Source organism: Formica exsecta, unplaced genomic scaffold (genome assembly GCF_003651465.1).
Source record: "Formica exsecta isolate Colony F162 unplaced genomic scaffold, ASM365146v1 scaffold139, whole genome shotgun sequence".
NCBI lineage: Eukaryota > Metazoa > Arthropoda > Insecta > Hymenoptera > Formicidae > Formica > Formica exsecta.
In genome coordinates, this window is record NW_021848721.1 from 616,465 (window position 1) to 638,607 (window position 22,143).

At 41.1% G+C, this 22,143-nt stretch overlaps 2 protein-coding genes across 3 annotated transcripts in view; one reads left to right on the forward strand and one right to left on the reverse strand.

The window, feature by feature from the left end:
• The first annotated feature begins 208 nt into the window (after positions 1–208).
• The window catches only part of LOC115246143 (fl(2)d-associated complex component-like), a 30,121-nt gene continuing 8,186 nt past the window's right edge, over positions 209–22,143 (forward strand). The window contains exons 1-3 of one of the 2 annotated variants that reach the window (XM_029824784.1): positions 209–378; positions 5,169–5,421; positions 20,653–20,715. In XM_029824784.1, coding sequence (XP_029680644.1) covers positions 5,173–5,421; positions 20,653–20,715 — 312 coding nt within the window. In that variant the 5' untranslated portion in view covers positions 209–378; positions 5,169–5,172. The remainder of the gene's footprint in view (positions 379–5,168; positions 5,422–20,652; positions 20,716–22,143) is intronic. The other variant, XM_029824785.1, reaches the window with a different exon arrangement.
• LOC115246145 (pancreatic lipase-related protein 2) lies at positions 12,407–20,321 on the reverse strand. The gene is made up of 6 exons (XM_029824786.1): positions 20,099–20,321; positions 15,423–15,522; positions 14,951–15,099; positions 13,881–14,116; positions 13,450–13,693; positions 12,407–13,355 (listed from the first exon to the last, which is right to left on the reverse strand). The coding sequence occupies exons 1-6, from the start codon at positions 20,151–20,153 to the stop codon at positions 13,117–13,119; spliced, it is 1,023 nt and encodes a 340-aa protein (XP_029680646.1). The 5' UTR covers positions 20,154–20,321; the 3' UTR covers positions 12,407–13,116.

Below are 22,143 nucleotides of genomic sequence, written 5' to 3' on the forward strand. Positions count from 1 at the left end.
CTCTCTCTCCTCTCTCTCTCTCTTTCTCTCTCTCTCTCTCTTTCTTTCTCTTTCTCGGTGGTGCTTGGCGGAGAATATACGTTTCTCCGGAAGCGGCCGACGCGCCGGCCGGGCGCGCACGATTCGCGGCGTACGGGGGCGCGCGAGCGAGCCGGGGGTTGCACGGAGCGAGCAGTGTGCTCGCAAGGGTTGCCTCGGCTTGCCAGGCACGCCGCCAGTGCAGCCGCCGGTACACCATCAGGCGAGGATAGTACGGCGATGCGTTTGGCTGTGCTGAGCTGAGCTGTGGTGAGCGCGTGCGAGAGGAGGAGAGGGCTCCTTCTTCTACGCTCATCCTGTTCGCGACTTGCCTCGGAGGGGTGAGGAGGACAGGAAGATGTAAGTGATGAACGTGATTCGAAGCTTGTCGGGAGCGTCGAGTACGCGACGGATAATCGCACGTGACACCAGAGTGTGCGAGATACTCGGATTGTCGTATTCACGGAGGAGATGACACGCGTGTCGCACGGGGCGGGATTTACTCTCCGCAAGGGGTAAGCTCTTCCTCGTGCGGGGAAGACATTTCATTCCCGATGTACTCGCCACGCCGGTGGTCGATGAAGGCGATGGACGATGCGCGATGGTCGATTCGCGGGGACGTGTTAGTAGACATCGTCTTGGCGGGAACGATGACAGGTGACGAGAGAGACATAGTTCTCCTTCGCGCCTCGTCGCGGCGTTATACATTGGCGGCAGTAGCAGGTGCCGCGAGGATGAATGAGACTCGCAAACGATGTGTCCCCTGCGCATTTCTAACTATATCGTGATAATGAAATAATGAAAGGCAGATCCGCGATTGGAATTTATGAACGGTATCTCGATGCAAAATTCATAGCAAGGCACGAAGAATGATGATTCGCCATAGTTGGCGGAAAAACTGATCGCATAATCCGCGACAAGGGTACCCCGTTGCGTTTGTGATTGATGTTTCTCGTATAGTCGCGCGGCAAACGACACGACGTATGACAACAACTTTGGACTTAAATGCTTGGAACTTAGTCTTTCTCGTCCTCTGCAAACTCGACGATCATTATTTTACGTCGAGCAAATCTCATGTACTATACATCATCGAAAAAGAGCTTTTGTGTACTCATGAAATATGGTTTTTACAATGCATGCTAGTTATGAGTAAATCAACATTGGCGTAGGTTCGTTTAAAGCGATCAATACTTATTTGACTTTTTAATTCGAGATACGCCGAGATGGATATATTATATTTCACCCCCGCATTGCCTTCACCTTACACAGGTGATCAACTAGAACTTATGTCGCGCTCGTTCATCAAACGTTAACTGATGGTGCACTGCTGCTGCAGTTAGAGCTGACGTTTGCCGCGTTGTTATACTTTTTCATCGAGCAGCGCGAAGACAAAAAAAGAGCGCCCAGATCGATTCTAATAGCGTGGCGAGTCAATCGAACCGAGACTTGACAGAACATAAAAATAGTGAACGCGGAACGTGTGTACTTGGCCGTAGAAATATCGTGAACGATGTTATCCCGCAATGTTGGTTGGGTTGTCCTTGCTCGTGCGACCGCTGTGTCAAGGCAAACTGCATACATACGTGCGACATCAGATCGGATAATATTCGCGCACTAACAACGTAGTTTGTTCGAACATTATCTGACCGCTCCTCATAAATGCTCCCCTCGTTCCCCTCGGTTGTCCTCGGTTTCACAGGGGGTGCGGCTGATACGTAATTCAACCGAATTTCCGGATATTAAAGATAGACTTTCGATATCTCTAATTCAACCGATAGCTCGTTAATTTCCCTGAAAGAAGTAACAGCACGTTGATGATATTAATCGTATAATGTTAATCCTGTAAGCGATTATAATACCTTCTTGTGTAACAGCTTTAATTACATCGACTATTGTAAATTAGTTTAGTATCAATTGCACGTGCCATTTGGAAACTCTCTTTTTCCCTCTTTTTTTTCTCTCTCTCTCTCTCTTATCTGTGTAAAAAGCTTGCAGCATCGACCTTGTCCTTTGCGAAATTACTCATGTTGTACACCGTCGTGAAATCCCTCGGGTCATGTATGTTTTCGCGGCGCCGAGTGCGAAGTGCAAAACAACGATGAGTCGATATATCGATTCATTTCCGATAATATATTACCTCCCATGACGATAACGCGTATGCGCACGTTATACGTACGTATATCTCGTTGATCCCCCTGATCGCGACGGTATCGAGTTTAGCGCAAATTGTCATGGCGTGTTGGAGAACACGCGAAAAAAAAAATACGTCCTCGCGTTCGGCAACGATGACGTATCGATCGTTGCACGCGCCTATCGCCAGAAATAACTGCAATCACTTTTAACAGGAACGCAATTTTAACGTGAGCATACTAGGCTCTCGATGAATTTCCAACACGTGTAGAAAATTTCAGTAAATCTATTTTTTCAACAAAAGAAGTGGAGAGAGCAAGAATGTGAAAGAGAAAAAGTGATAATCATTATTATTCTGATTCCCATGAAAAGGCAATTTTTTTCCCGAAAGTACAAAAGTATCTCATTGTTTGTTCATTCGACTGGAGAGAAGGATCGAGTAGATGCACTTGTGATGTATCCAGATTATAAATATTCCATAAAATAAACAGAGTCCGAAAGCTTAAACTTCGACGCCGATCAATCACTGAAAACTGTCGCGGTGAAATATTTGCATACGTTGATGTATAAAGACAGATAAATGAATGTGATCAATGCGTTATTTATTCTGCATGTTTTCGCGTTCAGTCTCGCGGATCATTGATTAATCTGTCGCGGTATAAAAACTGCGTATTCACAAACATTCGCGAGGCTGACTTGCCGCTCTTATCATCGCTCTTATCGTCTCTTATCATCGTGATACGCGAACTCGGGCAGATCACCGGCGAAGAAGCAATGTCGAGAGCCGCGTGTACCATCGTGACATCGTGTGTCTACGTCTCCCTACAAAGTGCAACGAAGCAGGGTGTACGACCTGACTCCGGGCGACGGTGATATAGAGCGAGCTGCGCGTGTATTTCTAGAGCAGCCGGTTTAAGAATAGAACGGCAAGTAGACGACTGGATTAAATATAGACGGTGAACGACCGGCAAGTAGATTACGAAATTTCATTGAAGTCACGAAGATCCGTAGATGCGATATCTCGGTATCACCGATACCTAAGATCGTTAAGTGGATGTCCTTGTGATATCGAGTAAATCGTGGGTTCTTCATCCGTCACCGAGAAAGTCGACATTATTTTGATTCCTGACAGGATATTTCAGGTGCTTTGCACGAGGGTAATTGCAGTTTTAATCGCATCAAGTCAGTCCAGCATGATCGATGAACGCGATATGCATTTGTAATCTTTAAACTTTGAACAGATTTGCATCCGTGATTATTAATCGAAATTGTTGGAATTAGATTCAGAGGAGAACGTTTTATCTCCCGATGACTCTTGCAAGATTCAAAGGAAACGTCAAAAATATCCGCAAAATGTATCAATCACTGAAAACTGTCGCGGTGAAATATTTGCATACGTTGATGTATAAAGACAGATAAATGAACGTGATCGATGCGTTATTTATTCTGCATGTTTTGCGTTCAGTCTCGCGGATCATTGATTAATCTGTCGCGGTATAAAAACTGCGTATTCACAAACATTCGCGAGGCTGACTTGCCGCTCTTATCATCGCTCTTATCGTCTCTTATCATCGTGATACGCGAACTCGGGCAGATCACCGGCGAAGAAGCAATGTCGAGAGCCGCGTGTACCATCGTGACATCGTGTGTCTACGTCTCCCTACAAAGTGCAACGAAGCAGGGTGTACGACCTGACTCCGGGCGACGGTGATATAGAGCGAGCTGCGCGTGTATTTCTAGAGCAGCCGGTTTAAGAATAGAACGGCAAGTAGACGACTGGATTAAATATAGACGGTGAACGACCGGCAAGTAGATTACGAAATTTCATTGAAGTCACGAAGATCCGTTGATGCGATATCTCGGTATCACCGATACCTAAGATCGTTAAGTGGATGTCCTTGTGATATCGAGTAAATCGTGGGTTCTTCATCCGTCACCGAGAAAGTCGACATGATTTTGATTCCTGACAGGATATTTCAGGTGCTTTGCACGAGGGTAATTGCAGTTTTAATCGCATCAAGTCAGTCCAGCATGATCGATGAACGCGATATGCATTTGTAATCTTTAAACTTTGAACAGATTTGCATCCGTGATTATTAATCGAAATTGTTGGAATTAGATTCAGAGGAGAACGTTTTATCTCCCGATGACTCTTGCAAGATTCAAAGGAAACGTCAAAAATATCCGCAAAATGTATAGTCTTTTCTATTCTTTTCGTGTTGCACCTACATCATACAAATATAAAAAACTCGCGGAAATAATCACAATCTCGACAGTTGCGAGATTAAAGTCGCGAGATTAGAGGATAAATGTGGACCTGGAAGCCATTCTTTCTCAGATATCATAAAACCCGATATTAGGGAGGATTATAAATATCTAAAAATGAGGAAGAGGAGGAAAGACAAGAGGCGAGTTCGTGTCTGAAATACGAGATGACTAAAAGCCGGTGCGCGACTTCTGTCCCGGCGCAACGAAACGGTAAAAAACGGATTTGATGGGAAACCAATAATCAATAGCTGATTTTTTCGTCGACCTAAAATTCTCCATTCGTTCGGAGGCGGCGAATTGAAACTGAAATCCCGCGCCACTCGTCGTCGCTCATGCACGAATTTTGATACTTGAAATTTTATCTGGAAAGGGTATGAATGAAAAAAAACAAAACGCGCGTGCACATTAAGCAAGAGATGAAGAAACTTGACAGCAATTAAACCAGACGCTTTCAGCTTGCCGGATGTTCCTCGAACGAGCGGAACAGCTGGCGTAGCGGTTCGATATCCTCAATGAGCTCCTCAATGCACCGGAACGAGTGTATTGTTCGGCGCAGTAGAGTATGCTGTATAGGTCATTCCTCGTTTAGTAATTTAAAGAGAGATAATGAGAGGGGGAGAAATTTTCGAATCTCTTGAAAAAGGTTTTCTCGGAATGTTTCTCTTTCTCTCGCGCGAAAATTCTTATTTATAATTTGTACAATTTTGAACGAGACACATTCATACAAATAAGATTTCTTAAATATCTTTCAGAAGGATGCCAGCAGCCGGTGCGGCCGTGCCGGCTGTCGCCGAGGGAGCCGGTCAGCTGGAGGACCTGGACGAGCCACCGGAGCCACGTGCTCGCGGCGGTGGCGGACGGACCGGCCTGATGAAACCCCTGGTAGTGTTGGCTCTACCCGGGATGTACCTCTTTTATAAGTACAGCCAGTACAGGCGGGAGCAGCGCGAGCTCTCTCGCAGAAGAGTCACCGAAAGGGAGCTACAGCATCTTCATCATAAAATCGTGAGTGCGAATTTCTCTAGCTGTACACATATGTGTATACCTGCCCCGAGCATTTGCCTGTTGGTAGGTCAAGGAACTTGCGCACGAGATGGGTCTCTTGCGATCGTAACATCCCACCTGTTGTGTTACGTCATCGGTCCGAGAGTCTATCTTTAGCCGCGAAGCGCAGACTGAGATAATAACTCGAATTACACGCGGACACGTTTGTGCAACAATTTATTTATGCTGACTTTGCTACTCGGTCGTATTATTTTTACGTCGAGGCGACAAAAATACGAAAGTTGGAATCGCGGATGGAGTAAAAGAGAAAGAATGTGGGTTGGGAATAAATATGATTTATTACTATCGGCCCCCGAGAGCAATTTATTATACACATATATTCTGTACCCACGTGATTTTGCCCTTGTTATACTTTGATATTCCGAAAACAAACGACAGCATTGAAATGCTGAAGCGATGAAAGAGTATTATTTCCGGCGATATTGATCTCTGACGTGAGCGACGACAATGGGTTCAGGAAAAAAAAAAATCATTTTACCCTTTCTAATCAAAGGGTTCACGACGTGCGTCGTTTATCGGAGATTTGTCAACGGGATGACGACATTGCATAGCTTGTTTCTATACCGTCTTAGGACGGTGATAACGAGAGAATAAGGAAGGGATGGGAGACGTGAGAGAGAGCGTGAGAAAGTGGTGAAAGGGTTCGATTATCCAGAGGGAAGGGAGAAACGTGATCATCCCCCGTTGCTCGAGAGAAAGCTGTATCTTCTTCTAAAGGCTATAACCACTTGCTTTTATACGTCGCGATCCTTATTAAGTGGCCGTCTTAGCGGCGTTTTGTCTTCGTTATTATCCTAGATCTTCTCAGTAGCTCGCATCGTCTCATGAAAGAAAATGCGATCGTATCCGCGTAACGATGCCTCGTATTTCTGAAACTTTATTTGCCGAATCAACGTGAGCTTTCTTTGATCGAGTACTTCCGTAATCGATTCTTTCTCTTTGTTAACTGAATTTAGCTAAGAAAAGAGAGGTACCTCAACTTTCCACTTTGCGGTGTTTACGTTTGCATGATTTAGGGGACACGTTATCCCGTTATTCGAGATGTGCATGCAAAGATGTGGAAAGCCGGCCGGTCGCTGCATTAAACGGCCCACTGGACCTTGTCGATATCCACTCGGGAGATAGCTGACGCCGCAGAATCCACATTTCATGGAAACTCTGTAAACTGTGAGAACGCGTATTGATTTCTGTCCGTCCCGGGCTATCGTGATTCGGGTCGACTTAGCGGGTGCTGATCCGCTGATGGAAAGGCGACTCGCGACAACTTACTAGCCGTATAGACGATAGCGTATCGAGAACGACTCGCACTAACAAATGACTCGGTCGTGAAAGATATCGCAGGGCATGATCTTTGTTTGAGATTCCGATTGGATTGAAACTGTGCGAAAGCTCGTCTCCTTTTTCCTCCGTTATTCCGCTCGAATAAGTTTAAATCTTGTCCGGTATACGAGGTGTACAAACTGTTCGAAACTTACGACACGGTGCTCCATCCTCTCAAGGTCGTCCCGGTTCCAGGATAATTTGTTAGGTCAGTGCCGGGCTTGGCAAGCACGACGGAGCGAGTAAAAAGTGTCCCCGCTAGGGAGACCTGCCAAGAAGCTGCGTACACGGATCGTTACTGAGATACCGTGAATACCTCGTGCAGCCTCCGTAACCGTGGATCGCATTCGCGGTGTCGTGCAGGAAACCGGAATTTCACGAAGCTGATTCACGTCTAGCCAGCTGATTTATCGTCTCGCTATTGGAAACTGGAATTACTAGGCTGCGGGACAACCCGAATGAGACAAAGAAAGAATTTCAAGCCAACTTATCATTTAGCGCGTTCGCGTAATGTATGTTAGAACAAGAGGAACCTTGGAGAGGCTCTGCAACGGGAGCGATCAACCTCAACCTTGACGATATAAACGTAGGAAGCACCTCCAGAAGTCGGCGTTGTTTAAAAATCGAGCGTTTCTTACGAACCGATAAAACTTGACGAGGTGGCGGTGGCGTGCTTCCAGATAAGGCTCACGCCAATCCGACGTTAAGATCGTAACCAAGCGGCATGTGGACTTTATCCGCTGTATATTCGTTTAACGCCGTCGTGATGAACGGGGAACGATAGAAGCGAAAGTCAAGGAAAAGAAAAATCGATGTGTACCGTTCGTCACTCGAGATTATCGGCGTCAGATATCGCGCTCCCTTCTTTACTTCCAATATCTTTCTTTTCTCGACGCTGTTTGCGACAGTTTCGGATTTTCACTCGCGTGAACAGAACAGTAGAATGCCGCAACAAAGTTTTTATAATTTTTACAATTTTCGTGTAAAAAGTATAAATGTTTTACATAAAAACAATTTTTACGTCATACGCCTTTTATTTTACGTCGTGCCCGTCATTTCATTACGATGTTTTTCTTTATACCAATTTGGAAATGGCCGAGTCGCACGGCAGTCGTAAAAACAAAGCGAATTTTCTCCCTCGATGCAACGTAATTGGGTTCGCAGAAAATAACAAGCTGGCGGGATTGTACCTCGTGGCGGCCGTCCCGAGCCGTCGGCGGACTAAAGTTTTACGCTTCTGTCTATTTCCCTTTGCGAGTCACGTAAGTGCACGTCCACGCGATTCCAGCAGACGAGTCGTCGTTACAACCACCCTTCAACTACTAGCCGTTGGCGTCCCCGGTCACTCGACGAACTAAAAAAAACTTTTCGATCCACGGTTATGGCCAGCTAACGATCCAAGCTGTTGTTTCTAATACTTTTCGAGTAAAACATGTTCATCTTATTGTTGGAGCGTATTTTATTTATCCTAAAAATCCACCTTCGAATATATCAAAATTATTTTATAAAGCTATTATTTTTGCAAATTCGAAAGAAATTTGCAATGATAAAGTTCTTTTACAAAAAGAACTTTTCGCGAGTTGATCTTCAAGATATGCGTTATTGCTTGTAATTTCAGAGAGTATGTGCATATCAGTTTTTAAATCAAAAGTTTTCGCGGCACGAAGTTAAATAATGAACTCGTAAGTGCTTGGTCGTCGACCCCTGGAGCGTTCGGGGTTAGGGGTTGATAATGCCATAGAGAACCGGCACAAACCACCATAATGCACGCTAGTAACGCGACCCGATGCAATCTTCCGCTTCCGTCGGAAGGGTTGCGTGAGGGTTATTCAATTTCTGGAAAGGGTTTCTCGAATCACACTCGTCCTTCTCTCTGTTTTGCCGTTGCACCTCGTGTAAAGAGTTTTTCCTCCCGCTACATTTGTTAACACGAGCATAGATTAATGCAGTGTTAACGATTCAAGAAACTTTATATTACGCGAGCAGATTTATTAGACAACAACGAGTGGTAAAGTACTTTAAAAGTTAAGGGTAACGGTAGATATTGGCAGGGATGGTTTATTAATTTATCTTTAAAAAGATGTTGAATTTGTAAAAAGAGTATTTTCTCGATTCTATAAATTATTTATTTATTTAATCCATTTTTAACGGGAAAGAAACCCTTTCGTATTGACTGTTAATAATAGACATCAGAATTAATATAAATCAGAGTCGGAAAAAAAGTAATTGATAGAAATTTACTATTTAAGTAAAATTACAGCTTAAATATGATAATAGTATTTTCTCAAACAATATTAAATTAAATAACGAAGAAGGATTCTTTTAATTGAATTTGGACCTATATGAAAAAAATCAATGTGATTTCAATGCCGAGAAATCATTTGGCAGCGATAATAATTGGGTTACGCCGAGACGTACCTTAGTTAGTCCAAAAGATGGAGCGAGTCTAAATTCATTTCCTCGCAAATTTGATATTCTCGAAAATTCAAAGTCCAATTTATCACGGCGATTCTCTCCGAATATTTCGACGGGGTTGCACAAATAGCACCCCTCCTGCGCGACTTCGCATTTATCTGCGGCGCCATTTTTGGGAAAGTGGATTTAATTTGGTTACTCTCGAGGTTCTCCGTTATAGGACAGCCCGAAATTAGAACAGAACGAGGTAAATCAAATGGAAGACCGGTGGAAGAATGAAGGCTCCCAACTTTGTGTCGGTTTTCATCGAGTGTAATTTCGAAGGTCTTCGTGTGCGACAATATGACACGAGAGTGACATGATGGCCGGCAACTGAAAGAACAAGTGCGTCGGCACGTAACCGTGTCCTTCGCCAAGAAGGATTAACGATATCTAATGTGCTAATATCTCGAGCGTCACTCTCAGACGAACGCGGATACGCTAATTGCGTGACGTCTAGAGAGATTTTTTTATATTATTCTTGACTGGAAATCCCTCGGCTTCGAGATACTGTAATATAAATTTATAGGGATCCATTCGTTCATGGTCCGTCAAAGCCGTCATCTCGCCGGCTGCTATTAGAAGACAGGCGAAGAAAAATAAGAGTTACCGCGCTCCGGGACACCCCGGATAAACTTCAGCTCGAGAAGATGGATAGTTCAGGGAATAGAGAGAAAGTATGAGCGGTGAAGTCTCGAGGTATACAGGGGGTAGGCATATCCCTTCGTACAAGCTCTCTCCGGAAAAGTCCCACGTAAATGCACGTAACTGTCATGGGGGTGCAACACGCGAATGGCCCTAGTCTAACATGTTTGTAACCTCCTCGACAACGAGAACAAAGGGAGATCGATATCCACGACGCCACGGGCTGACGACGCGACGGCGGCGATGATAGTGGTGGTACGTTCCGTGTTTCGTTTCTCATTTCCGCGGAGGACAATGCACCCGACGATGCAAGGATCAAATAGTCGATATCGCGGCAGCGATTTTAGCAGAGAGCGCGGAAACTGCCGACGTCAGTTCGTTTCATCGATTCACAGCGATAACCGTAGCTCCAACGTCGACCCTTAACCGAGAGAATTCCGCGAATAAATTTCGAGATTTCCGACCGCGAGTCTTGTGAAAGCTTACGAATTCTCACGTGACTCGCGAGAGTGTCGAAGGGAAAATTTAAATTGAAAGATTTTTAAAAAATTTGTAAAAAATTTATACAAAATTAAACAAATATTTAAATTTTTGAAGCGGATTTTTTTTTTAATTTTGCTGCGAGAAGGTCGTCTTCATTAATGGGAGAGAATTTTGGATGATGATAGAGCGGATGAAAGGAAATACTGTGGAAACCTGGTACGCGATGTACATGTTATAACCACGGGTGACTATAGCTGGTAACGATACTCGAGGGAGTCTCTCTTTTCGACAGAGAGAGAGAGAGAGAAGGAGCCAACACCGAATACGCTATTACGTGCTGAAGCGAGAGCCGTCTTAGGCCTTTCGCGTGTAACGTGGTCTTTCAAGACTAGGGATATAGCTGGTAACGATACTCGAGGGAGTCTCTCTTCTCGACAGAGAGAGAGAGAGAGAGAAGGAGCCAACACCGAATACGCTATTACGTGCTGAAGCGAGAGCCGTCTTAGGCCTTTCGCGTGTAACGTGGTCTTTCAAGACTAGGGTCATCTATAACCCTGGCCATTGGATTCTTATCGACTCGCCCGTTGTACTGAATTTTTCAGTGTACATGCCAGGTTGATTGACCGCCAGCAAGATATCCCACGGAGTTTCTACATGTCTCGTTCGTGATTCCGAGATGTATCGTGAATTTCGATCCTGTCAATCCTTCTTGCATCGCCAATCCTTCAAGCATCTCCTCCAAAAGAGAGAAAGGATTGTCGTCGTCCGTTTAAAGAAGAATACGAAAAGTTTCTTTGCTTTACACGCGCCTGATTTTATTTTCGCCCATTCCTTGTCCTACGCGAAATGTATTCCGAAATCGAAGAACAGCTTAACAGTGAGTGATCGTGAAAGGTCACGGTGCTATCTTCAAGATGAGTCAGAGAATGTTTCTGCCGTACATAAATCATTCTATCGATCCTGAAATTGCATTCCGACCGCTGAATATGTTATATTGTTCTGTCTACAGTTTTTTAACTGCTGTTGTTGTGCTTGTTCACAAATACAGTGGCATTTTCCGCCGTTTACATGGCAAGCTTTCGAAAAATCGCTATCGCCCTCTATCCCCCTTTTCAAAGGGAACTTTCGAAGGACCCTTCGAATTTAATAACGCGCGATAATTAGAAGGATCATTCCTGTTGGTTCGTTCGAAAAGTTCTCCGCGAGACATTTGAGACAAAAAGTTACTCCGGAAAAGGAGCGGGAGAAGTTGTTTTAGTTTAACGAGCGTTGAAAACGGCAGACGAAATTTCTTCGGGGCCGTGCAATTTGGCCGTCTCGATACTCAAGTTCGGCAGACAAGTTTCACAAAGTGTTGAACGAGTTTCGCGAGGCCGAACTTCCTGAAGAGAACGACCGGGGCTGCGTTCGTCTCTAAGAGACGGGAGGAATTTTTGAGACAAATTCACGATACACTAATCTAGTCATAAACGATATTTGACGAGGGGAAGAACGCCTCGTTTCACGATTCGCATTTCGTAGAATGGAGTGGAATAAGAGCAGCGCGAGAAAATGAAGGTGATCCGAGGGTAGGCCTTCTCAAATAATTTCAACACGCAGTTCCTCTCGTTTGTATTCCCCCAAGCTGTCACTTATAATTTTTAATATGAGCACGTGGCTTCAGAGATTGATCCATTAATTCTCCAAAATGGAAAATAATAAAGTATCTCGGCCTTGAAATTTACATATCCCGAAGGCGGGGTGCATCGGAAACAGCACGAAACTTGCGGGTTCCCCGATCATTAACATTCTTATTCCAACATTCTATTTTATGTATTTATATATTTCTTTTCTATCACGGAAAATCCACGTCGTTCTTTAAAAATACGAAAAGAAAAACATGAAATGTTATCATTCATATCAAGTCATTTGATAATCATATCAAGTCATTTGATAATCTATTTAATCGATCTAATTAATCTATTTAATCAACTGACATTTTAATTTTTCACGCGCAAACATGTTCTTCTAAAAACCGTGTAAAAAAAGACACAAGATTAATGGCACCAGTTAAATACTGCATGTTTTTATAATCTTGGCTTGTTATCAACATACCATTTTTCATGCAAAAGTGTTCTCAAACTCATGCAAAGTCACATATCGTTATTACAGAGTTTTAGTCACGTATTTTTCCTGTTACGTGTCATGTAACTTTATAGTCGTGTCGTACAACTGTTATTCGTGTATCGTTGACAATTATTAAAGGTAAAGGTAGAACGGTAAACGTCGTAAACAATGCGCTCTTATATCTTGCATGAGATCGCAGTGGCTGGTATTAAAAGCGACCGGCACGAGTTGTTTCCTCTTTGACTTGTCACAATTCAATTCGAGCTCTTCCATATCATTTACTATCGCCGCGTTTTATTACGAACTTTGTTTATTTTCTGGGGGAAGGACGGGAGGGGAGGGAGGAACTTTTATCGCCATTTTAGCGATCCCTCGAAGAAGGCAGCAAAATTAATTGAGAACCGTGCATTCATTGTTTACAATGAAAACGGTAGAAATACAAACATCTTTATCGCAAAACACGTTATCTATAAAACGTTGTCGCGCAAGAAGATCTTTTAGTATCCTCCTCCTGTCGAACTTTTCCCAAGATAAATTATCTTGGCGGAAGCGTTACGGAGAATCGCTTTTCGCTTCCTAAGTTAGTAATTTGGTTCATCCAAATCCAGGATTATCGCACATCGATCGTCACTTGCCAAATTTATGGCCCGTCGAATTCCTGGCGTACGGTGCTTGCGCATTCGTGCTCAAATAAAACTTTCCTTGACACTTGGAATTGGCCAAGAAGCCCATGTGAGTCTCGGGCTTCCACACGCAGTTCGCCCAAATCCCCGATCGCCACCTTGGGCATCGACTAGCAGGAAACCCATAGGGGTTGTCCACCGATTCCGCGTAGTAACGCCAGGCTCGATTGTGTCCGCAGGTAACTGATAAAAAATGGAAATGAAATTAATGAAAATAAAAGAGAGATGTTTTAAGAGAGAAAGAGAGAGAGAGCATGTTGACGTCGTCGAAACTCACTGTATTGATTTATGACCCTCCGGAAGCTCATGCGAAAGATGCTCCTTAAATCGCAACCGGGTTGTCGTCTCCTGCCGCCGTTCGGGTAAAAATCGACGTGGCCGAGCGGCTGAGGGAATCCGAAATTGCCACCGTCAGTATGAATGACGTCGACGAATGCGGCGTCGGCCCACGTCAGGTGACCCTCCTCCCCGGTGTTCATGTACAACGGATAAGCCGGGTCCAATCCGGTGATTCTGCCTATCTAAAAGCGCGTTTTCCTCAACGTACAGCTACCCTATATACATATACGGTCTATCGGTCGCGTCGATATCGTGCCTCCCGGCGATAATGCGGTTCCGATAATGCGGCCTTCGATTAGCCAGGGGAATGTGCGACGCATTGTGGCTCTGACGATCGTTATTAGCGGGCCTTACGATGTTACACCTTACCTTCCGCGGCGCCAGAGCCTTCCCCATAAAACCGGCAGCCTCCGCGCCCAGACTGAAGCCGATCACATGAATTTTGGATAAGGGAACGGCTTTCTGCGCTTCGAGCCACCTCATCACATGTGCCAAGTAACGGCCGACGATTCTGGAGTTTTTCACTGCCGTTACGTACCACGGTAATACCCCCAATTTGGCCCAGTTCACCAATATCACGTTATAATGTCCACGACGAAGATACGCTAAAACAAAAATAAGGATGAATATAAAATTGTAAATTTTTCGAGCAAAAATTATTTAACTTTAAAAATGTAGAAAATATTCTAAAATCTTTGTTTACATGATATAAACGAAATGAACATTTAACCGCAAAACGTTTGTTGACTTGACAATGTCAAGTAATGTCAGAATGGCGTGCGTGGGAATTTGAAAGAGATCATCAAGCAGAGAGCGAGACTTTTATTTCAGAACGAACAAGTAAACAACAAAGGCGCCTTCTTCGGGGCTGCGGAAAATTGAATTGGACCAACTCGTGTATTGTGAAGAGCGGAAAAATTCGCAATTTATCGTCCGCGAGCTATGGTAGCGCTCACTATTCTGTCATCCTGGTAGAATTTCTTGAGGTTTCGACAAGATATATAGATCACGTGGTTAGTAATGGATCCAGCCTACTTGCTCACCGAAATCTACAAGCGGAAAGGAAAACGAAGTATCGCGGCAACTTGTAACAAGCTATTTTGATATTCAGAGCGGATATATACCGTGCAATATCACGCATACGTCTACTAGAAACATTAAAAACGTCTGTAGCGTATTTATTATCATGAAAGTTGAGTGAGATAAGGTAAAAAGATGGATTGTTTCGATAGAAAAAAAAACTTGCCGGAGATCATTGATCTTTTGTCTCCTACTGACAAGAAGATCAAACTTTTTCTATGCATTTCGAAGTTGACAAAGCTTGACAGAATGCTTGCCTCTTTATATCATACATTTATGCGAATGACTTTCTTGCAATCGATCGCTCTGCAGCGACATGCTTGTCAATTTTAACTGGCTACTTATAAAGACATATATACCGTTTCGTACAGTGATGGGCCCTTTCCCTGAACTGCTGTCGCTGTACCCGTGAATGTAAACGATAGTCGGATGTTTAATGTTGAAGTTACTTCTCCACAATGTTGCGACATCGGTGGGATCCAGTATGGACGGATACGTTGGATTTCGCCTGCCGTGGGTTAATGCGAAACGCAAGAAAAATGTCGCTATGAGCAAAATTTGTGGAATTTAATACGGTCGATAGTGGACTCGTTGACTTATGGGATACTGAAAGACTAATTTTCAGATTCCCATCAATCAGAGATTCCAATCAACTAGAACTTTAACTAATTAGTCACGCCAATAGCGTTGACGAGCTAAATTAAATCTCTTAAGTTTATAATATATAAGATAATATTAAAGCGGGAAAATTAAATTACACTAAAAATATGATTCAAGTACGGCGTGTGATGGTGATCTCTACTCACGAGAGAGAGAGAACAATCTGTGTACCTGGTATACAGTTGCAACTGGACGTCCCGATTTAAGTCGATCGGGCAGCAATAGAAACACATACCGGTGGGAAGTAGAGTCAGATGCAGCACGGAATCCTCTGATAACAAACGAAAAGAAACTGATTATAATTTTAGCAAAATCTCGATCAGTTTTAATCTTGCGAATTTATAATCGAACAAACGCGAATAACAAACAAAGATTGAGTTCACACTGAAAAAATGTACCAAATATAAAAAAAAAATTTTATTTAAAAAAATTATTTATTTAAATACTTGTAAAGGAATTAATTATTTCAATCAAGCAGCAAATATATTTGAATTAGTAAAATATAAAATAAAAGCAAAGTATGCTTTTATTTGCAAATAAAAAAATGTTTTTATCTTTATTGTACTAAATTACTTTCTTTAAGAAAAACATTTTTTAATTGTCGGCTGCTTGTTTTGAAAACAGTGGTTTTCGTTATTTTAATAAATAATTTTTTATTTTCAAATATATATAAATATTTTTTTATATAATTTATTATTACAAAATCTTTTTCTAAACAAAGTATATATTCATGTAAATAAAAAAAATTAAAATTAACAAAATATATTTATTTGATTAAAAAAAAAAAATTATTTTTATAGTGCAGTAAAATTAATATTTCTTCCTTCCATCGAACCGAGTAGAGAACTCATTTCAAAGATACCATGCTCGGCGAGTAATAGTACAATAGTTCAAATGGCAAAAATGGTTCACTCTTCGCGTTCCCTCTGCTGTATTAAACGTGGTGCATAATACCAGCAACGACGACGGTCGGCCTCGACCAATCGCCGCGGTCGTCGTCATTGAACCTGACGATGGTCACGTTATGTCGCGTGTTGTAGCGCCGACGGAGATCGACGGTGCGCGATACCCTACCGAAGAATCCCCCTTTACTTGCCTTGGAACGCTGCTCGATTTTTCACAAAACACGCGAGAGCACTTGTATAGAATATTCCTCAACGAATTACGTTAATTTCCGTTCCCCATTGTACGAGATATCTTTTCTTTCTTCGCGATGGTCCCCTTGAAATGATTAGCGTTTCAACGGTGTAGAACGCTGGTTCTGACAAGTCGGACAATCGCGTCCCAATGAGTTAATCGTCCAACAATAGACGCAATGACAAATGGTAATTTCCAGAAACGCTTATCCGCGATCGTACGATCGAAGAGAAAAAATATCTGCGGAAATAATCCGCCGTTTCATCTACTTCGACAACGAATTGCCCGATGCCGTGCCCGGTCGCAATTAAGCTCGCACGGAAAACGTACGACATGTGGTTAAGTGGCTGTCGAGCTCGTTCGCGCACCCCTTAAACCTTAGAGAGCAGCGGCGCGTCGAAAATGAACGGCCTTTGTATTAGAAATAAATGTATCGTGCGTGAATTTTAATTGTTTTGCGTCCAAAACGTTTCTGAGTTATTACTAGTCTTTTCGAGGAAAATACACAAAATGGGAGAAGCTTTAAACGCTATCACGGCGTTGGTAAATGTCGAGCGTTTAAGTGGAAAATTACTTAAATTAATGATGAAATAAATTTTTACGATTGTTTGCGCGAAAGTTACCAAAGTAACTCCAGCTTACGTCTCGGGATACTTACTTCAGGATTGTGCAATTGGACAATTATACTACTTTGTCAAGTAGCATTTCGCAAAAAATAGGTCGCGCTTTATTACACTTTCACCGCGATAATCGCGATGCTTTTTCGCTCGAAGCGTTTCACCGCGAAGATTTATACGATTATGTCACACAGCACGGATTAACAATACAGTCGAATCTCTCTCTGCTCCAACTGCTTGTCCAACACATCTAGAAAATGTTACCTTTATCCATAGACCGTTAGCAGATGAGAGGATTATCGAACATGAACGGGATGTAATACGAAGAGTGGTTATCGCGCGCGCTTTGCACAACCGTTATAGCAAATCATCCGTTTTTTCATTATTAAGCGTAATCAGGCATTAGCAGGCAGCAACATGATTGCAATTTTGATGTCATGATTCGCGTCGGTTCGATGACACTGCATCGTGGGATGGGATTTTTTGCGACTATGATCGAGGACACAGCTGTTCACGTTATTAAAAATAAAGAATACAATATACACTGTTGAAAAATTTGTGTTTTCTTGTTAAAAAATATGTTTATTAAAATTTAAATATTTAACACATTGCTGTTGTGTTAATTAAACTCATATGTTAAATTATTAAAACAACTGAAAAAAGTGTAAAAATAACACAATGCACATATTTTTAATTTTACACAATAAATATGTTCCGTATTATTAGTGACAGGATTTATTTGTTAAAATTTACAAAAAAAATGTTCATTTTATTCTTCCATAAGAGTAAGAATGACTATGGACCATTAATAACATTTTTCCAAGTTTTATATATATATATATATAATTTTATCATTAAAAATATATTGATTTTACACAAAATTTATTTCAGATTACTATAAAGTTCACATTTATTTTGTGTTAAAATATTAACAGAATATTAGTGTCACAATTTAACATATCCATATTATGTTAAATTAACACAAAAATTTATATGGATCGTTTGAGGCATGCGATATATGTTAAATTGAAGTCAAATTTTTCAACAGTGTACGGATGTCTCTCACAACGTGACGCGATCACGGAGAGAAAGGAGCAGAAGATGCCGTTTATTCCTTTTTTTTTCCGCATTTGAGGTTCGATAAACTTTTTCACGATCAAGTTCTGCGATGCGTTGCATCGAATTGCTACGAGGTTTAATCCGGGTTGCTGGAACTGCTCATCTTTAAGGTGAAAGCTACGTAACAATCTCTCATTCCAGTACTGGTTACACCGGATGGATGGTCAATCGTGTTATGTAAAAAGGGCTCGCACTTGTGAATTTCCCGTAGACGAGCCGTAGAAGGCTCGTCAAGAAATCACGCCGCATAACATGAGATGCCATTTTAGGAATTTATCGTACCGTATAAACGCGTGAATGCGCCTTTCGCGCAGGATGCGTTACGCGTTCTGATTACCTCATTTTTTTTATAAATCGGTGCTTGTCGATCGGTTTACATTCTCTTTGAATGAAAAGAAAACTACATCGAGAAATCTTAGAGAAACCGGATTTCGGTAGCAATTAAAAATAATGAATAATTCGTTAAATGAGAAATGAGTGTGTTAAGCATGTCGTTGTTTGAAATTTAAATGATGCACATTTACATTCTATCTGTGATAATTAAACATCGGATTTTTTATGCAGAAATTTGTTATTAAAACAAACAATTAATAACCAAGAGATTTAGGTTATTTATAATATCCAACATATTTACACTGCAACATATACTATGCATTTTCTATGCAAAATATATGTAAAATAATATGCATATTATATATGCAGAATATATATCAAAATATATTTTTATTAAAAATTGTATTTTATATTAATAATGTTTATTTACGTTACTATGTGAATGTTATTCATTTCTGAAACTAAGTAAATACATTTTTTAAATGTTCCTTATTATTTTACTTATATTGATACAATTAATACAATTAACATAATTACTTTGAAAATTTATATATTATTGTAAAAAAATTTATGGGAACAATATTACAAAATAAATTATAATTCTTAAAATGTGATTTAAGAATTATAATTTAAATTACAATAAACAATAATATTTTCTCAAGACTGGAGATTGTAAATTTGTGACATTTGTCTGACATAAAAATTATCTTGCAGAAAATGAACTAGAAAATAAAAAGAAAACGCTAACTTTATAACATAAAATATATAAAATTATTTACAATATGTAAAACATATGAAAATATGCAAAAGATCACTGATGACGCAATCTGCATTAAAATAAGTTGGAACAGATTTGTAAAAGGAGTTCAATACGGTCCATTTTATTCGCTTCCGAAATTAATCATCGCGAAAACAAAGTGCTCTCGTTACGCTTTGCACATTTGCCAAAGTTTCGTTTCTTGTTTAATGAATCATTCTTCATCACATCGCCAACTGGCAGTAACTTTTCCAACACTCTTATTATTCGCATTATTCATATTATTCACTTTGACATCGTGAATCACGGCCGACTTACGCGACTACTGTTAGTGAAACGGAATTACACTTAACACGTGCATCGACTTCGTCGCAGATTTCGCGCGAGTGACTGCGTGATCCAGTTTTGGTTCGTTGATTCGTGATTAACAGTTTCTCCACGACAATAATAACGGCAATAAGCTCAGAGTACTAACAATACTAGTTCTAAGTAAGGAAACTGGCAAATAAGAGCCAAAGTGCGGTTATTGGTACGCAAACTTTTTGTTATTAATTTACCAACAAAAGTTTGCGCACCAATAAACGCGTTTTGGCTCTTATTTGCCAGTTTTTCCTCTTAGTATTGTTCCTCCACAACATTAGAAATACGTAAAAAAAAAACACCGATATAAAATTCAACATCACTAATATTTTCCTCTAATAGAATTAGACTCCTATATGCATCGAACTAATGGACATTAGCGCGAAAATATTAAAGCCGCACTAAGTTAATTTATACGTGCACGTTTCACGTTTTATGATCCACTTTGTGAAAACGATGATTGTCACTCGAGTTAAAGTCGGAGGGATTATCGAGCGATTGTGCATCACTGTCGCGCAATTTACCTCTTCGGAAGATATACAACTGACAGAGAATAGGCACGAGGAAGGACGGGACCATTGTCGAGTGCCCGAAAATCTCGAATGACGCTACCTCTCTGCTACCGTGGAGAGACCCTCTTACGGTATCGTCTTACGTAGGATTCGAGAGGAAACTGGCGGGAAACGGCGCTTGCTGATCATTTTGTAGAACTCTCGCATACTCTCATCTCGCGCGAGCATAACGCGAGCGTCACGATCTACTTTCCAGCCTTTTTCTTTTTGTGATACCAGGCCCGGGCCGGTTCAGGCAAGAATGGATACAATATCAAATTATGTTAATCGTCCCACTTCCGGAGTTCGTGGAGCAACTTCACACGCCGTTGAATCTGGCACACAAGAGGACGTATCTTTCCTATCTTTCATTTTTTACGTTACTAGGAACACTATGCTCATTACGTGAGGAGTAATCTCTTATCAAGTATATCTTATATCTGTTCCGTTCCGTTAGAGAGAAATTAAACTCAATGTATCTCTAAGGTAAACACTTGATAAAAGAGCCTGTGATCTTCCGTTTTCAGGACAAGCTGCTGACGAAACTGGAGGAGAACGAGCCGGAGCTGGCATCTTCCCAGGAAGATGAGGTAAGAATCGAAAGTGACAGATATTTACAAATGTAAATCGACCAATCGACCAAATGAAATAAAATCAAGTAGCAAAATTTTCTTTCTTGTGATCACTCGACCCTGTCGCGGATCTAATCGCCAAAAGAAACTATTTTCGCTTGGATTGCCCCATCGTTCTACACGATTACTATTCCTTCCTTCTTAAAGTTCTACGTTTTTTTTTTAAGACTCCCTAAAGTTCACTTCGCTGTTTGCCCTCTTATCTATTGCCCGGGCAACGGATAATTGAGGATAATTTTGTCGACAAACGAACTCGATCACTAGTGAATAAAATTTTTTTTTAATAGACATAAGAAAAAAAAGCAATTGAGTTAAAAAAAAACACACGTTTCTCTGCTGATTACGTCAAATTGCAAGCAGGGGAATCTTCGCTTTTAACGTAAACACAAATCGGAGGATTAGTTCATAAAAGAAGCTTAATGGAAATTACCTTTGCGTATGTAACTCAAACTATGTGTGCTCTGGTCTGATTTTATTCATTTATTCCACTTGTAATTATTTTCCTGGAATCTGTAAATAGTCAATATAAAAAAATATATAATTAAGTTAAAAATAAAAAATGAGCATTTTTTCTTCTCTTTTAAATTATCAAATCTGATAGAGTATATATACCTTAGTCTTAACGTTGGCGTGAAATACGTAATACGTAAATTCTCTGTTAGAGACGCCGCGTATCTTTTCGCTTCGTTGCACCGGATTAAAACGGTTAGGCTGTTACGATAAAGAGAATGACGATAACAGAGCAACCTGTATCGCGCAAAATATGACCGGCCGTTTGGAAGAGTCACAATTTCCGAACGAATTGGTCGCCCAATCGGTCGCAAAAGTCGATTAACGACGACGACGACAAAGTGGCGGTCGCAACCCTTCGACTCCTGACGTGTTCGCCCACCCTCTCCGGACTCGAGCTATTAATATTTCGATTAAAGTGATGTCTAATGACGTTACGTCGATTACGGCAGCCAATATCGCGACCGACCTGATCGCTAAACAACGATCCGCGTTGTATCCCGAGATTTAATAACATTACACGTGCAAGCGCATAAGAACTATGCAAATAAAGCAAGAGTCACGTTCTATGGCGAGGGTCGAATAAAAGCGGTTACACATAATCTCATCTCTTTATTTCTCGCCAATTTTTTTCTCTTTTTCCAAGTATTTTATATCCATGCAGTTGCCAATCAAAGTCTAAGTTTATACACTACAAATAAAATTTTTCTTAATCAAATAAATACATTTTGTTAATTTTGATTTTTATTACTTAACAGATATATACTTTGTTTCCAAAAATGTTTTGTTATATTAAATAAATTATTAGCTGCATGTAATAAAAATTATACTTTTTAAAATACATTATTTAAAATTATTATTAAAAATTTTAATATA

Excerpts from the sequence above, each read along its gene's own strand:
- LOC115246145 (XM_029824786.1), bottom strand. The coding sequence starts at position 20,153 with ATGGTCCCGTCCTTCCTCGTGCCTATTCTCTGTCAGTTGTATATCTTC. Across the intron at positions 13,694-13,880 it reads AGGCTCTGGCGCCGCGGAAG|ATAGGCAGAATCACCGGATT; the intron begins GTAAGGTGTAAC and ends ACGCGCTTTTAG. Across the intron at positions 13,356-13,449 it reads GAGGGTCATAAATCAATACA|TTACCTGCGGACACAATCGA; the intron begins GTGAGTTTCGAC and ends ATTTTTTATCAG.